The 17122-nt window shown below is 43.8% G+C and overlaps 1 protein-coding gene across 1 annotated transcript in view; it reads left to right on the top strand.

The window, feature by feature from the left end:
* The window catches only part of astn1 (astrotactin 1), a 2581734-nt gene that overhangs the window by 1375421 nt on the left and 1189191 nt on the right, over positions 1–17122 (top strand). The window contains exon 13 of the mRNA XM_078219174.1: positions 10794–10931. Within this exon, the coding sequence (XP_078075300.1) occupies positions 10794–10931 (138 nt within the window). The remainder of the gene's footprint in view (positions 1–10793; positions 10932–17122) is intronic.

Raw genomic sequence — 17122 nt, 5'->3', positions numbered from 1 at the left:
GAAAGCAAAATGCCAATGGTAAAAATGTGAAATAAAACTCAGCAGGTCTGACAGTTTTTCCAGTATTTAAAGAAAACATTTAAAATCTTTTTAATAAACGTCCTGAAGTTATTCTGCATAGTATTCCACAGAAGGTGTAACACAAAAACACTATGGTCCAAATGGTCTATGATAGTGTTTTTGCTCCACACAGACCTTCCCTTCTTCATCTAATCCCATCAGTATAAACTTCTATTTCTTTTTCCATCATATTTATACAGCTTCTACTTAAATGCATCGATGCTACTCTTTTTATTAAAGAGGGGTCATAGAGGTTTACAGCATGGAAACAGGCCCTTCAGCCCAACTTGTCCATGCCACCCAGTTTTTGCCACTAAGCTAGTCCCGATTGCCCGCATTTAGCCATATCCCTCTATACCCATCTTACCCATGTAACTGTCTAAATTATTTTCAAAAAACAAATTTGTACCCGTCTCTACTGCTGCCTCTGGCAGCTTGTTCCAGACACTCACCACCCTCTGAGTGAAATTTCCCCTCTGGACCCTTTTGTATCTCTTCCCTCTCACCTTAAACTTAATTGCCCTTAATTATTTTATAGACCTCAATAAGATCACCCCTAAGCCTCCTACGCTCCAGGGAAACAAGTCCCAGTCTGTTCAGCCTCTCCTTATAATTCAAATCATCAAGTCCTGGTAGTTACCGAGTAAATCTTTTCTGCACTCTTTCTAGTTTAATAACATCATTTCTATAATAGGGTGACCAGAACTGCACACAGTATTCCAAGTGTGCCCTTACTAATGTCTTGTACAACTTCAACAAGACATCCCAACTCCTATATTTAATGTTCTGACCAATGAAACAAAGCATGCCAAATGCCTTCTTCACCACTCTGTCCACCTATGACTCCACTTTCAAGGAGCTATGAACATGTACTCCGATATCTCTTACTTGCCTGAACTACTTCATGTAGGAGCAGATTCCACAATTTAACTTCTCACAGGGTGAAAAGGTTTCTCTTAAATTCGGTTTTGGATTTATGAGTGACTATGTTTTGGCCTCTAGACTTGGTACTCCCATTCGTGGGAAGATCATTCTTCATCCATCCTTCATAATGTCTTCTAAATATTAAAAATCTCTACTAGGTCACCCATCAGTTTTATTTTTTTAATGATCTCCATGATTATCCATCGATCAAAAGAACCAAATTTACCGAATGGCCTCCAAATATTGAAATTACCAAACAAGATTTCAGAAGGATCAATGTAAATTAAAAATAAACTAACAGGCAAAACATGAACTATAAATTACACATGGACTAACAGATAAAACACAGGTAGATCTCATGGATCATCTGGACAGTCCACTCTGCCTGTATGGCACCAATTTCAACGTACAATCTTTCCAGTTTGGATCTTCCATACAGAATTCCAGTCCTTTTCCTTCAAAGACTGAGCTGCTTCTCTGTAGGCAGCAGCTTCCACCTAAACAGTGTTCTACCCATGCAATCTTCTACATGGTGACGTGCTTCTTTCACGAACCTTCTGTGGTGAACCATAGATGGTTACCACTATGGGTACTTGTACATATGTTACTCTTGTTACTGTTGGGGTTAGGGTTTGGGTGTTCCACCTGTTATTATTGTTTATGTGATACACTCCGTTCGGCTCCGCCTTCTTACAGGAGTATAAAGGTCACTGCTACTTCCTAGCAGTCTTTAGTCTGGGATAATATTGTTAAGTAGTGTGCTCCTATTTGTCGTGAATAAAAGTCTTTATTCTCGGGTACGTCCTAGCCTCCCGTGTGAATCAATCGCGCATCACCTTCTTAATTCTTAGCTCCTATCAGCCATTTGATTTATCAGAATCACCGTTATCTTTGCATGATCTGGCCAAATCTGCACATTGTACCACTTGGAAGTGAAAGAAACAGCAGCATCAGTCCTAAACATGCCTCTGACTGCTCAGGAATCCAGTTGGTTTGTCTCCTCCCTTCAGCCCTTCTCTTTCCGCTTAGTTTGTCTGCTGTGAAGACTCAGTAATTTAAGTGCTCTTATTATTACCTCCAGGTCAAGATTTGCAAGGTCACAACCAAATTCCTTAATATCCAAAAACGCTAACTGATCATTTTACCATTGATGCAAGCTCTTAACAGTCCTTTTCAAACATTTAAAAAGAAACATTCCCCAGACATATTAAAGTAATTGCAAATTTTCCTTAATGGGTCAGAGACCTTGACGTTCCAGAAATTAGCCTTTGGAAAATTCAAAATACTCAATTCAATGTCCTTTTTATCTAATGTATTTCTTACACGGAAAAAGAAACATAATGGTTTTTTCTTTTGTGGAGTAGCTATTTTGAGACTGAGACTGCAGTTATGTACTCAAAAATTCATTGTCCGGCAATGGCCTGGAGCTGCAATCCTTCTGCAGCACACAGATAAGATCAATAATTACAACAATTTCATTGTGCCATAAAGCATTATCTGGTGCATGTAGTATTTACTGGGTAATAGTTTATTTGCATATAAATTACCATATACTTCTATCTGATCGACATGCATGTGAATAAAGGTTTTATTTATCTGCAGACTGGAAAGCCACCACCTCAAAACAACATACTCACAATATCACTTATTTTCAGCATAAAGAGCACCAATCGTTTTGTCAAAACTGTCCTGTCCGATTAATCAAAAATCACTTGCCAGTGGCAATGATTGACCTTAAAATGAAAAACACTTATTTTTCTTAGAATTGCACCTTGAGTTTCTTGACATATAATTCAGAAGTCTTACGGGTATTTGTTTACGGTGGGTTATTTAGACAAGGAACATTGAATATTCTGCCTTTTGATTTGATTTGGATCCTGTTCTTGTTTGCAACAGTGGTTTGTTTATCTCGTAGTGAACTTGCATTTAACCCTGAATCTGTAGGCTCAGATTCTGCTGCATATGTGTCTGAGAATATTGTTCTGGATTTATTTTCTATCCAGTGAATTATCTTATAAAACCCGAGGAGCTCCTTGCCAGATGTCTCCTTTTGAAAAGTAAAGTCCTATCTTCAGGAGTGATTCCTGATACCTCTCTGATCAGCTTTGTTGCTCATCTCCAAACTTTGTCAGGATGATCATGAGCTTTTCTGTCAGGACAACCAGAAACATGAACAGTATTGCATCGGTAACATGATCACAGTGGTAGAACAATGTTAATATTTGATTTTCTGATTTGATTTATTATTGTCATATGCGTAGTAGTATACAGTGAAAATTATTGTTTCTTGTGCGCGATGCAAACAAAGCATACCGTACATAGGGAAGGAAAGAAGAGGGTGCAGAATGTAGTGTTACAGTCACAGATATGGTGTAGAGAAAGATCAACTTAATGCAAGGTAGGTCCATTCAAAAGTCTGATGGCAGCAGGGAAGATGCTGTTTTTGAGTCGGTTGGTACGTGATCTCAGACTTTTGTATCTTTTTCTCGACATAAGAAGGTGGAAGAGAATATGTCCGGAGTGCGTGGGGTCCGTGATTATGCTGGCTGCTTTTCCGAGGCAGTGGGAAGTGTAGACTGTCGATGGATGGGAGGCTGGTTTGACTGATGGACTGGGCTTTGTACACAGCCCTTTGTACTTTCATGCGGTCTTGGACAGAGCAGGAGTCATACCAAGCTGTGATACAACCAGAAAGAATGCTTTCTGTGGTGCATCTGTAAAAGTTGGTGAGAGCTGCAGCAGACATGCCAAATTTGCTTAGTCTCCTGAGAAAGTAGAAGCGTTGGTGGGTTTTCTTAACTATAGCGTCCGCATGGGGGGACCAGGAGAGATTGTTGATGACCTGGACGCCTAAAAACTTAAACCTCTCAACAATTTCTACTTCATCCCCATTGATGTAGACAGGGGCATGCCTTCCATTACACTTTCTGAAGTCAATGACAATCTCCTTTGTTTTGTCGACACTGAGGCAGAGTTTATGTTTATGACCTGACTGAGAAGGCCATATGAACAAGCATCCTTATTGCAACCTCAAACCATTTGGACATAGTGAACAATGAGTTGACTGACATTCAAGTGATCTTTTAACTTCACTTGGTACAAGATCCACCAATCCCAAGTACAATCTCTTTTATATTTACGATGAATTCCATCTGCCAGATTTTAACCCAAATAATTCCCATCAAGCTCTCTTTCTTAGACCTGGCAGCATCCTCTGAAGTCATGCAGATTAAAAACATCCAAATGTAATAAGTATCTTGCACCAGAATTCTGAATACAGAGCACGGTGCCACAATGGTTAGCACTGCTGCCTCACAGTGCCAGGGACTCGGGTTTGATTCCCGTTTGAGTCACTGTCTGTGTGGAGTCTGCACGTTCTCCCTGTCTGTGTGGGTTTCCTCTGGGTGCTCCAGTTTCCTCCCACAGTCCAAAGACGTGCTGGTTAGGTGCATTGGCCATGCTAAATTCTCCCTCAGTGTACCCGAACGGACGTCGGAGTGTAGCGACTAGGGACTTCACGGTAACTTCATTGCAGTATTAATGTAGGCCTACTTGTGACACTAATAAATAAACTTTAAAATTATTCATACCCAGACACAAATCTCTAGACTGCCAAATTTCAGGGGTAAAATTTAAGACAGGCACAACTTGGCCCGTGGTGAGCCTTTCATGGGTTCAAGGACCACGGTGGAACAGGAATTCCACCCCCATCCCTGTTCCCACATCCCTTTCCGATGGCTGCTGTCAATCCGAGGCCAGCAGCTCTGCAGGCACGCTCCTGGAAGTGTTGGTTGCTGCCAGCAATGCACCCATCACGGGCTCAAGACTGGCAAGGGACCCAAGCCAAAAGTGAGTGAGGGGGATGTGAGGAGGGAGTTACAGGCCGGGGTTGGGGGTGGAAGGTGGGCTGTAGGAAAATTTCTCAGTGGGCTCTCCTTCCTCATGCTGGAGTCCTGCATCAGGCTGTCAGTGCCTGACAAGCTGGTGACCCCAAAAGTCTGCAATCAATTCCAATAGGACTTTGCTTTACGAGTTCCCCTCATAGCAACTGCCCACTTGTCGCTCTTTGAACAGCAAGTACAGTGGTATGAGGCCATTAAGTGATCATTAACGCCCACTTAAAGGCCTCAATTGACATCAGGGCAGAAAGGCCATCCATGAACTTTCCAGGAACGGGCTTAATTGGGGAAGGTGGGAAGACAGCAGGCCCTGCACTCTCTAGCCCAATTGAATGCCAATTTGTCTCCAAACGTGTTGGGAAAGGCGACAAATTCCCAGCTTTATTTAGTGAGGCCTGGCAATTTCTCTCCACTTTCCTTTCTTTATCTTGTTACTGATCAATGCTGACATCTTTGTTACCTGTGGACTCCAGTTTTTTAAAAAGTTCCTCAAAGATATTTTAGGCCAGAATTCTCTAATGTCGTATGCGCCGCCACTGCTGCCAGGGTGAAAGGAAAATTTGACACTCATCCAAAACACCATTTGCTGCAACGTGACTGGAAAATCCCAGCTGCGGTCAGGGTCGAAGATTTGCGGCCTCAGAGTAATTGGAGGGGAGGGAGCTGAAAGAGTGAAATAAAAATTCAGTCAGGCTGATTGATGATCAGTTACATACCTTGCCTGACCTTCCTCTTTATCATCTTCAGGAAAATCAGGTTGTGTCTATAATGGGTAGCCAATGTGCTCCTGGCCAATTTACACTCTGCCACCATTGAATTTCACCCCTCAATTCTTTGGGAATTTTCTTGACCACTTTGCAATCTTGGGCACAGTTGAACACACAATACCTTTCCAGTGCTTCTTCGCCAAAAAATTATTTTACAGTATCGTGGGGTGGATTGTCATGAAATTAAATGTGATGGCATGGGCACCTTCTATGCCTACCCCCAAACCCCACCACAATTTTACACAAACTGGGGTAGGTGCTAGGCAGCCCACCAGCACTTGACCAATTGGAGTCTTTTAGTAGCCAATTAATGGCCATTTAAGGGTTTGTTCCACTCCTGCTGATGTTTTTCACCTACTAAGGGGAGGATGGAGTCAGGTTTGAAAGGTAATTATACAAAACTTTACTTCTCCACCACCTCTCTCAATCCCTTCACACTCTCTGTGCTCTCAGATTGTTTATCTGACATTTAGTTCTGCATGAACCATAACTTCCTCCAACTAAATATTGGGAAGCAATTATCTTCAGAATTCGGCTATAAATGCCGCACTACCAATTCTACCCTCTCGATCCACTGTTTCCAGCTGAAGAAAAGTTTAGTTTGAACCCTTAGCATCCTATTCCATCCTGAGCTTAACATCTTATTTTGCATCTTCTCCGTCACAAAGATTGCTTATTCCCACAATCTTAATGTTGCCAATATCGATCTCATTTTCCACCCATCTGTGACTGAAACCATTATCCGTTCCTTTGTCACCTCCAGCCTTTACTGCTCCAATGATCTCGTGGCCAGCCTCCATTCATCCACCTTCTATAAGTTCAAAAGCTCTGCTGACTGCGTCTTAAACCACATCTACCCCATACCCAACACAGCCATTCTCGTGAACCCGCTTCAGCTCTGGTCGCGTAATGCTCCATACTTCTTCAAAATCTCATCTAGCGTCCATGTACTTACTCTTCCTGCACTGCAACTCCCCTACCCAGCATGGGGCAGCTTGGTGGCACAGTGCTTAGCACTGCTGCCTCACAGCGCCAGGGACCCGGGTTCAATTCCTGGCTTGAGTCACTGTGTGTGCAGAGTCTACACAGTCTCTTCATGTCTGCGTAGGTTTCCTCCAGGTGCTCTGGTTTCCTCCCACAGTCCGAAAGACATGCTGGTTAGGTGCATTGGCCATGGTAAATTCTCTCTCAGTGTACCAGAACATGTGCCGGACTGTGGCGACTAGGGTATTTTCAAAGTAACTTCATTGCAGTGTTAATGTAAGCTTACTTGTGACACCAATAAATTTAATTAAATTTAATTAACACTCTTTCTCCAGCTTTGCTGCAGCCACTTGTGTTAACTTACCATTTGAGGCCGACCTAGACCCACACTCAAATCAATTTTCAAAATCCCTCCATCTATCCCTGTGTCCTCCCAAAGCTACCCAATTTAGAGTTATAGAGCCATAGAGGTTTACAGCATGGAAACAGGCCCTTTGGCCCAACCTGTCCATGCCACCCTTTTTTTTAAACCCCTAAGCTAGTCCCAATTGCCCGCATTTGGCCCATATCCCTTTATACCCATCTTACCCATGTAACTGTCTAAATACTTTTTAAAAGACAAAATCGTACCCGCCTCTACTACTACCTCTGGCAGCTTGTTCCAGACAGTCACCATCCTCTGTGTAAAAAATTGCCCCTCTGGACCCTTTTGTATCTCTCCCTCTTTCATCTTAAACCTATGCCCTCTAGTTTTAGACTCCCCTACCTTTGGGAAAAGATATTGACTATCTCGCTGATCTATGCCGCTCATTATTTTATAGACTTCTATAAGAGCACCCCTCAGCCTTCTATGCTTGAGAGAAAAAAGTCCCAGTCTATCCAGTCTCTCCTTATAACTCAAACCATCAAGTCTCGGTAGCATCTTAGTAAATCTCTTCTGCACTCTTTCTAGTTTAATAATATCCTTTTTATAATAGGGTGACCAGAACTGTACACAGTATTCCAAGTGTGCCTTACCAATGTCTTGTACAACTTCAACAAGACATCCCAACTCCTGTAATTCAATGTTCTGACCAATGAAACCAAGCATGCTGAATGCCTTCTTCACCACTCTGTCCACCTGTGACTCCACTTTCAAGGAGCTATGAACCTGTACCCCCAGATCTCTTTGTTCTGTAACTCTCCCCAACACCCTACCATTAACTTAGTAAGTCCTGCCCTGGTTCAATTTACCAAAATGCATCACCTTGCATTTATCTAAATTAAACTCCATCTACCATTTGTCAGCCCACTAGCCCAATTGATCAAGATCCCGTTGCAATCTAAGATAACCTTCTTCACTGTCCACTATGCCACCCATCTTGGTGTCATCTGTAAACTTACTAACCATGCCTCCTATATTCTAATCCAAATCATTAGGTGACAAAGATTTGACAAAGATTTTGCTGACGCTTCCTAATCACCCCAACCTTATCATGGCAGCTCCTTTTATTTTGTCGCTACCAACGTCTTTGGAACAATTTTCCACACAAAAGGAGCGACATTCATACAAGTTAATTTTTATTGGAGTAAATAAGATAGAAAGGGGAAAATGAACTTGATCTTTAAATTCCTCAAAGGAAAGCAATAACGTGAGTCTATGAAGGATAATCAAGCCATGAATCCAGATCCATAAGACACTCAGTAATTCCCAAGCAAAACTTCAAATCAAAATTTTTTTGTCTCTCATGTAACCAACTTTCTTTTAATCTAGATTTATTTTATTCATTCATGGGTGTCGTAGGTAAACTACCATTTATTGTCCATCCCTCATTGCCCTTGTTCAGAGGGCATCTGAGAGTCAACCACATTGCTGTGGCTCTTGAGTCACATGTAGGCCAGACCAAGTAAGGACGGCAGATTTCCTTCCCTAAAGGACATTAGTGAACTTGATGGGTTTTTACAACAATCTGCAATCTGGTTTCATGGTTATCTTTAGACTTTTTTTCAATTCTAGATTTTTATTGAATTCGAATTCAATGCTGGGATACAAACCTGGGTCCCCAGAGCAATATGCTGGGTTTCTAGAATACTAGTCCAGTGGCAATGCCACCATGCCACCACCTTCCCGAAAGCTAATTCTGCCTATGATTGGATGGTTAGTAGATGGACAACATTGATAACTCCTTTTAAAGGAAAAGTAATATTTTGACATCAAGACAGCTGTCCAAATAGCAGATTAGTTCCAGGTTCCTGGTATCCAATTGAATGTTGGGGCACCTTTGGATAAAATTGAGACCGGGGCAATAAATCTAATTTTAAAAAGGTGATGTTTATGGAATTCTAACAGAAGCAGATTATCAGGGATGGAGGCAGATCCAACTGAAGAAACCCAGCACTTTCAAAACAGAGAGCTTGTGGTGATGACTGAGCAAATCATTGGGGACCTGAAATTAAAATAGGAACTCGTGGAAGTATGCAGAAAGCATGTCAGCCTGACAAAGGCTCAAACACTTCCCTTTTGGAATTCTGGTAAATCCCACTATGGTTCTATTGCTATGGCTACTTAGGTGCATAGTATGGTTACTATGGAAACCCCACATTCCACGGAATGCTTTGACTATGTAGCGCGCAAGAAACAATATTTTTCATTGTATGTTAATACATGTGACAATAATAAATCAAATCAAATCAAATACTTTAGATTTCAGATACCTGCTGATAGAATACCTGAATGGGATTTCTATTCGATAATTAAAATTCTGTTACCTTCGTTGTCAGTCTTAGATGGAGTTGTTCATGTTCTGTATTTACCTTTACTGTGGAGACAATATTGTTGGTCAAATTTACCTTTTGTTGAACATTATAGAACTGTGTGCAATACAGACTCAGCACGAGGCTCCACATCTCCTATCTCACAGCACACGCTGTTATCATGTGATTTTGCGTCACTGATGATGTAGACTATATATTTACATATTTAACGTTAACCTTTTATACTGCAGAAACCTCGTCTGGAATATACACTCCAGCCCCAACCCCACATCCCCCAGAAGTGGCTGGCAGGGGGTAGGAGGGGTCATAATATCAGGTGGGATGGAAGAGGCATCATCCCTGTAGACTACTCAAAACCTGCTGGTATTTAATCAGGGTCAGGGTAAGTGATGGATGGTCCATTCACACTTGAGCCAATTGAGGCCACTATGGGATCAATTAATGGCTACTTAAGAGCCTCCACCTGCCATCACTGGTATTTTATCTGGCTTTAAGCTCAGTGGAGGGAATGTCTCCTCCAGTTCCGTCACCTTCTGCCCAACGCTCGACACTTCCCCCCCAGCAGAAAGGGTTAACACCCCCAGACCTCCTCCCTTACCTTCACATCCAGCCTCCAATTACACTCCTGCTTGGGGCCTAACTGCAGTCCCTGCAGTGGCCACCTCTGCTGGCCATCTGATTGGCCTACAACTCTTGGAACTGGGACATCCTCCCACATGGTGTTGGCAGCACGGCGTCACAGTGGTTAGCACTGCTGCCTCACAGCACCAGGGACCTGGGTTCGATTCTTGGCTTGGGTCATTGTCTGTGTGGAGTTTGTATGTTCTCCCTCTGCGCGGGTTTCCTCCGGGTGCTGCGGTTTCTTCCCACAGTCCAAAGATGTGCAGGGTCAGGTGGATTGGCCATGCTAAAATTGCCACTTAATGTCAGGGGGACTAGAACGGTTAATACGTGGGGTTAAGGGGATAGGGGCTGGATGGGATTGTGGTCAGTGCAGATTTGATGGGCCAAATGGCCTCCTTCTACACTGTAGGGATTCTATTATTCTATGATTCTATGGTGGTGGAAGTCGCATCCTCATACAGTTAAATGTCTGATGACTGTGAAATCCAGGGTCTCCAAGTCCGTCAGAGGCAGGCTCACCTCCAAAGGGTACCACCTCTATGTAAAATTCAGCCTCTCATGGCAACTCTGTGTTCATTAGGCATATAACCTAGGTCTAGCATTTGCTTCCTACCCAGCTGAACCTACCCACAGCACAGGCCTCATTTGAAAGAATTTTCAGCTGATGTAAAGAATGCGTTAGCTGGATCAGAGAAAAATAAATCACAATGTGCATTGTTGTCAGAATGTAAAAGAATCACTTGCACTTACTAAGCATATTTATTTTCTTCTTATTATATAGGTTTACCTACACCCTTGGGGAAGGAATGTGGCTGCCGCTCAGTAAAAGCTTTGTCATTCCCCCAGCAGAACTGGCCATTAACCCTTCAGCAAAATGCAAGACAGATATGACGGTAATGGAGGATGCAGTTGAGGTCAGGTACGTAGCCAGAGAGAAATTGTTTGGCTTACTGTGACTCTTCCAACCTCTGACACTGGTCTTGTTCCACTTTTGACTCAATTAGATCTCTAACTGCTGCACTGGTGTAAAAAATTGAAGTCCCTTTGAACTCTTAAGTTCAATCGTTTGAAACGGATTCCATGAAACGGACTCCAGGGCGGCACGGTAGCACAGTGGTTAGCACTGCTGCTTCACAGCTCCAGGGTCCCGGGTTCGATTCCCGGCTTGGGTCACTGTCTGTGTGGAGTTTGCACATTCTCCTCGTGTCTGCGTGGGTTTCCTCCGGGTGCTCCGGTTTCCTCCCACAGTCCAAAGATGTGCGGGTTAGGTTGATTGGCCAGGTTAAAAATTGCCCCTTAGAGTCCTGGGATGCGTAGGTTAGAGGGATTGGCGGGTAAATATGTGGGGGTAGGGCCTGGGTGGGATTGTGGTCGGTGCGGACTCGATGGGCCGGGTGGCCTCCTTCTGCACTGTAGGGTTTCTATGATTCTATGTGGGTAATAGTTAATATTTGATTTGAGCATTACTGAGACTCAATGCAGTACAACATTCAAGCAGCAGTTTAGAAACTAAAATTGCCCATTATTGATCTTGAGGTAGAAGGCTTGGCCCATCCCCTGTTTCATAGAAAATCATCGAGTCCCTACAGTGTAGAAGGAGGCCATTCGGCCCATCGAGTAGGCACCGACCACAATCCCACCTAGGTCATATTTACCCTGCTACTCCCCCTGACACGAGGGTTAATTTAGCATGGCCAATCAACCTAACCCGCACATCTTTGGACTGTGGGAGCAAACCGAAGCACCCAGAGGAAACCCATGCAGGCATGGGGAGAATGTGCAGACTCCACACAGACAGTGACCCGAGGCCGGATTTGAACCCAGGTTCCTGGCGCTGTGAGGTAGCAATGCTTATCACTGTGCCCCCTTGCCACCCCAAATCTTTCATCTACCTGTATATGTGCCAGACAGGCTCTTCTCAACTATACATGACCCTAACCCATTATCCATTATGATGCACACCATAAGTCAAAATGGAGGATCAATCCATCCAACCATTGGCACAACAATTTCTTAGTTCAGCCACAGGCCATAGGCCTCCCTTAACTGCTTGTTAATCTAAACACAGGCTGTTCTGTGTTTGCTTTCTGCTTCCAAAGTTGACATAAAAAGCCTTGAGCACAAGAATTCCAACCATAAAAAAAACCTCAACCTTTACACACTTTTTCTGAATTCTAACAGTTAAGAAATACAGTGGTTAGCACTGCTGCCTCACAGCGCCAGTGTTCCGGGTTCAATTCCAGCCTTGGGTGACTGTCGATCTGGAGTTTGCATGTTCTCTCCATGTCTGCAGGGGTTTCCTCTGGGTGCTCCAGTTTCCACCCACACTCCAAAGATGTGCAGGTTAGGTTGATTGATCATACTCAATTGCCCCTTAGTGTCAGGGGTAAATAGATGGGGTACAGAGATAGGGCCTGGGTGGATTAATGTCAGTGCAAGCTTGATGGGCCAAATGGCCTCCTCCTGCACTGTAGAGATTCTACGATCCTATGTCCCTTAACAAAATATTAAACTGGAACACAGATTAATGTTGGAAAATAATAAAGATGTTTCTTATTCGAATATATTTGAACAACTCAAAAGGTGATAAGGCTGTAGATAGCTCTAAGTTTCACTTGGTTCTTTCCCCCTTCTCTGAATAATAATTGTTTTTTTAAACTACGAGGCTATTTGTGATGCTGGCAGTCCAAAGCAGTGTATTTTTGTGAATAATAGCTTTTGAGAAACACTTGTGATTATTTAAACCTTGTGCGATGTTTAGGCTTCTGTTGAATGTGGATTTATGTATATATTGCCATGACCTGCACACAGAGAGTGATGTGTCGGTAGTGTGGGAGTTCACACCAGTGTGGCTACAGCCATGGCACGTATGAGCTGCTGAAGTTATTTTCAGTTGTAGTCCTTTATCATCATTCCTACACAACCCAGCAACTTTCCAGCTCCTGAAAAGTTCTCAAAATGAAATGAAAGGTCTGAGAATAAAAACATTTTTGCGTCAGAGGATGGTGACGGTCTGGTATGTGCTGCCTGGGAGGGTGGTAGAGGCGAGTTGCCTCACATCCTTTAAAAAGCACCTGGATGAGCACTTGGCACGTCATAACTTTCAAGGCTATGGGCCAAGAGCTGATAAATGGGATTAGGTGGGAGTTCAGGTGTTTCTCATGTGTCGGTGCAGACTTGATGGCCCAAGGGTCTCTTTTGCACTGTATGATTCTGTCAGAGGTTAGCAAGTAATGATCAGAATCAGGAGCCCTCGTGAAAACAAAGTGATGACAAAGAAGTGTCATTTTCTGCAGCATGCATTTGTTGATTTCTGTTGCATTTTTTTTTCAAGTTTGAAAGTTGTGTTCCAGTTTAGGTCATGCTTTGATTTGATTTTGATTTGGTTTATTATTGTCACATGTATTAGCACACTGTGAAAAGTATTGTTTCTTGCACGCTATTCAGACAAGGCATACCCTTCATAGAGAAGGAAAGGAGAGAGTGCAGAATGTAGTGTTACAGTCATAGCTAGGGTGTAGAGAAAGATCAACTTAATATGAGGTCGGTCCATTCAAAAGTCTGACAGCAGCAGGGAAGAAGCTGTTCTTGAGTCGGTCAGTACTTGTCCTCAGACTTTTGTATCTTTTTCCTGAAGGGGGAAGGTAGAAGAGAGAATGTCCAGAGTGCGTGGGGTCCTTAATTATGCTGGCTGCTTTGCCGAGGCAGCGGGAAGTGTAGACAGAGCCAATGGATGGGAGGCTGGTTTGAGTGATGGACTGGGCTTCACTCATGACGTTTTGTAGTTTCCTGCACTCGTGGGCAGAGCGCGAGCCATACCAAGCTGTGAATCAACCAGAAAGAATGCTTTTTGTGATGCATCATGGTATATCTCTCCTTACTCCCAGAACCTCCAATCCCCTTAACTACAAAAGCCTTGGCGTTTGTTATTGCAGCAGCTAGTAAATACAAGATGGTTTTTGGTGCAATCCTTTCGATCTGGAGTCCAAGTTTGAACACAAACTTCAAGCTTCTGCTGAGCATTGGACCAGTGTCATTTGGCGCTGAGCATATTGAGCATTCTCTGATATTTTAAATCCTCAGCACATGCAGGTTTCATTTGAAAGAGTTATCAGCTGGCGGAAAGAATGTGTTAGCTGGATCGGGGAAAAAAAAAATAGATGAATAAATCACAACGTGCATTGCTGTCAGAATGTAAAAGAGGTGATTACCTTGCAGACGTATTTTCATTTGTGTTGGAAGTAATGAATACGAAACATACTTTAAAAAAATATTCATTGAAAATATAGGGTCGGAGGTTCTTATGATTCTAAATGATGCAGAGCTATGTTAAAAATTAGAAATGGCATTGTTTTCCACAATAAATGACATTTTGAGCTACAGAGATGGATATGTTTAGATATTGAGGGTGAACTCTTAAGAATTAATTATGTGATAACTGTCCAGTGTGATTGCTGTTCTGTGCCACATGCTCCTCAGCATCTGGGTCCTACCCAGATGAATTTATCCTAACGGGCCAGCTAGCTGGGCAGTTGACAAAATCTGTGCTGCACCTGCATCTGTAACACAGCCAGTTGGATATTGCACCGCACTGCCTCACTTGTTCAATTCTCCCTTAAGGATCTGTGAGATGTAACTCATCGAGTGAAGAAGACAGGCACATATATTTTCATTTGCTCTTGCTCACTAACGCTGTCGCTTGGCTATATTGTCTCTCACGTCTTGTTTACTCAATGACTTATTTATCCAGAAAACCTCTGTCTCAGGAACAGATCGGCCAGCAGTGAGCAAAGTTTCAACTTCTGCCATTTTTAAAGGAGACGATGAGAGGAATTTTCCATGAATAAGTGCAGTGACATGCAGTTTTAGCCGCACTCACCCCACTGGCTCGGATGGCCGGAAGTCACTCCTGAACCTGTGCGTTAATTATGCCCAGTTGGGTATCGGGCTGGAGCAGCTGACGTGTCAAGCATTGATTCGTTCGCCCACTATCAGCTGGTGGGTTCGAAGGTGTGGGCGCCATATTTAAACACAAGCCCAACGCGTACATCTCACTGTCTCCAGCCCACATGTGTTCAGAAGGCTATCACAGATGTCTTCTGCCATTACCACTGAGCCAGTCCAAGCATCTGAAGTGCACCTTCAGAAGCCCTATGGTCTGACCGGAGGGGGATTAATTTAAACAGCCCTGACTTCTCCTCTCACTACCCAATCCATAATTCTGATTTTTGATTTCCCCTTTTATAAGTGGTGGCTTGTTTTCCCCAACCCTTACATTTGAAGTGTTCCAGTTTTCTCTGAATAATGCACAGCAAACTTGAGATAAGGTAAAATAAAAGGGGTTGGTTATTTTTACACACGCACACAACACACGAAAGGGATCTCGCAACATCCGCCTTTTTTCACTCGTAGAATAAAAGAGTGATAAGGGAAAGAAAGGGGTACAGGGCCAGTCCACAATAAAAATCGAAATTATGTTTTTACCTGAGCCCAGAATCCAGATTCAAAAGTCTAATGGAGGGTTCCTTCCAAGGGTAGATTGGTTGACTGTCACAGGTGGCATGGTGGCACTGTGGGTAGCACCGCTACCTAACAGCGCCAGGGACCCATGTTTGATTCCTGGCTTGGGGCACTGTCTGTGTAGAGTTTGTACATCCTCCCCATGTCTGCGTAGGTTTCCTCTGGGTGCTTCAGTTTCCTCCCACACTCCAAAGATGTGCTGGTTAGGTGAATTGGCCATGCCAAATTGCCCCTTAATGTCAGGGGAACTGGCCAGGGTAAATGCTTGGGGTTATGGGGATAGGGCCTGGGTGGGATTGTGGTTGGTGCAGACTCAATGGGCTGAATGGCCTCCTTCTGCACTGTAGAATTCTATGATTCGACGACTGTCACAGGTTGATTCGTCTTACCAGAATTGAGACTTCCATGAGGGGAGGAGGCACATAGAGTTGAATTGTATTTGTGGGAACAAGTTTCAGTGTGCCAGTAACTTAGAGTGTAGATGAGGGCCAGGCAACTGGACCTGGATGGAGCTCTTTCTGCTGCCATTTATGCCATGGTGGGATGATAGACTGCCACAGGCAGCTTGTCTGTGGTTAATGTTCGCTTTGGAGGTGAAACGGACAACCAAATATAACTTACAGCAGCATACTAATTAAAGGAATTCAGGCAGCTCAGTCTTGACTAGTCAGTGTAACTAAACGAGACGCCTGGTTGAAACCCATTGTCTTTGGGGGCAGGTAATAGTTAGGCAATTCACACCATTTTGGGACATTAGGAGTCACAAATAGCTGCCGTTGTCCACTGCTGGCTGGGACTGACACGCTGTCCAGAATTTTATTATTCCCCCAGGTGGATTCTGATGTGGGGGGGAGCATGAAACAGCATGGACAGAATTCCCTCCGGGATCTCGCCCGCCCCAACCCAGATTTTATGGAGGGTCAGGCATGGTCTTAATGCCCACTTACGAGCCTTTTCCAGCTTTGCCTCAATTTTGCTGCTGCTGAGTGCCCAATGACTAAGGGTGGAAAACTGTTCTCAAAGTTGATTCTGGGTGAGAAAGGTGCAGCGGGGGGAGGAGGGGGGTGGCGTGTGGGGTATGGGAAACGCTTCAATTGGAAGGTCCATTCAGAACGGGGGCACCCTCCGCTCAGGGATCAGTGAGTTCCAGCCCTCCCTCCCCAACACTGGTACTAAAGTTGCCTTCCTCTCTACTCCCGATCCCCCGTGGGCCCCAGGTGAAGTGCAGTCCTGGGACTTAGGGATAAATTATCCGGTTCCATCCACAGTGGAAATTGTCATGGACGGGACAGACAATTTGACAGACCGTTGAAAGGTCCACGAACGTCAGGTGGAAGTTTGTGGTATTGAAGAGGGACAGACCCCTCCTGGGCAGATTCATTGGTATTTTAGTTTAGGGCCAGTGCCATTACTGTGATTCAGCGAGATGATGGTTCTTCATTTTGAACTTCAGAAGGAATTTGGCACTCCCTCTCTCACTATCTGTGTGCCTGAGGTACACCTGCAACCTCACAATGTGAAGGTAGATCTTCCTCCTGTTGTTTTCTAATCTCTCCCAATAATTCTGGATTCTGTACTTTTTGTGGTGGA

The sequence above is a fragment of the Mustelus asterias genome, chromosome 8, assembly GCF_964213995.1.
Source record: "Mustelus asterias chromosome 8, sMusAst1.hap1.1, whole genome shotgun sequence".
Lineage (NCBI taxonomy): Eukaryota > Metazoa > Chordata > Chondrichthyes > Carcharhiniformes > Triakidae > Mustelus > Mustelus asterias.
Note: the sequence above shows the minus strand (reverse complement) of the source record. Positions and strands in the feature narration are given on the sequence as shown.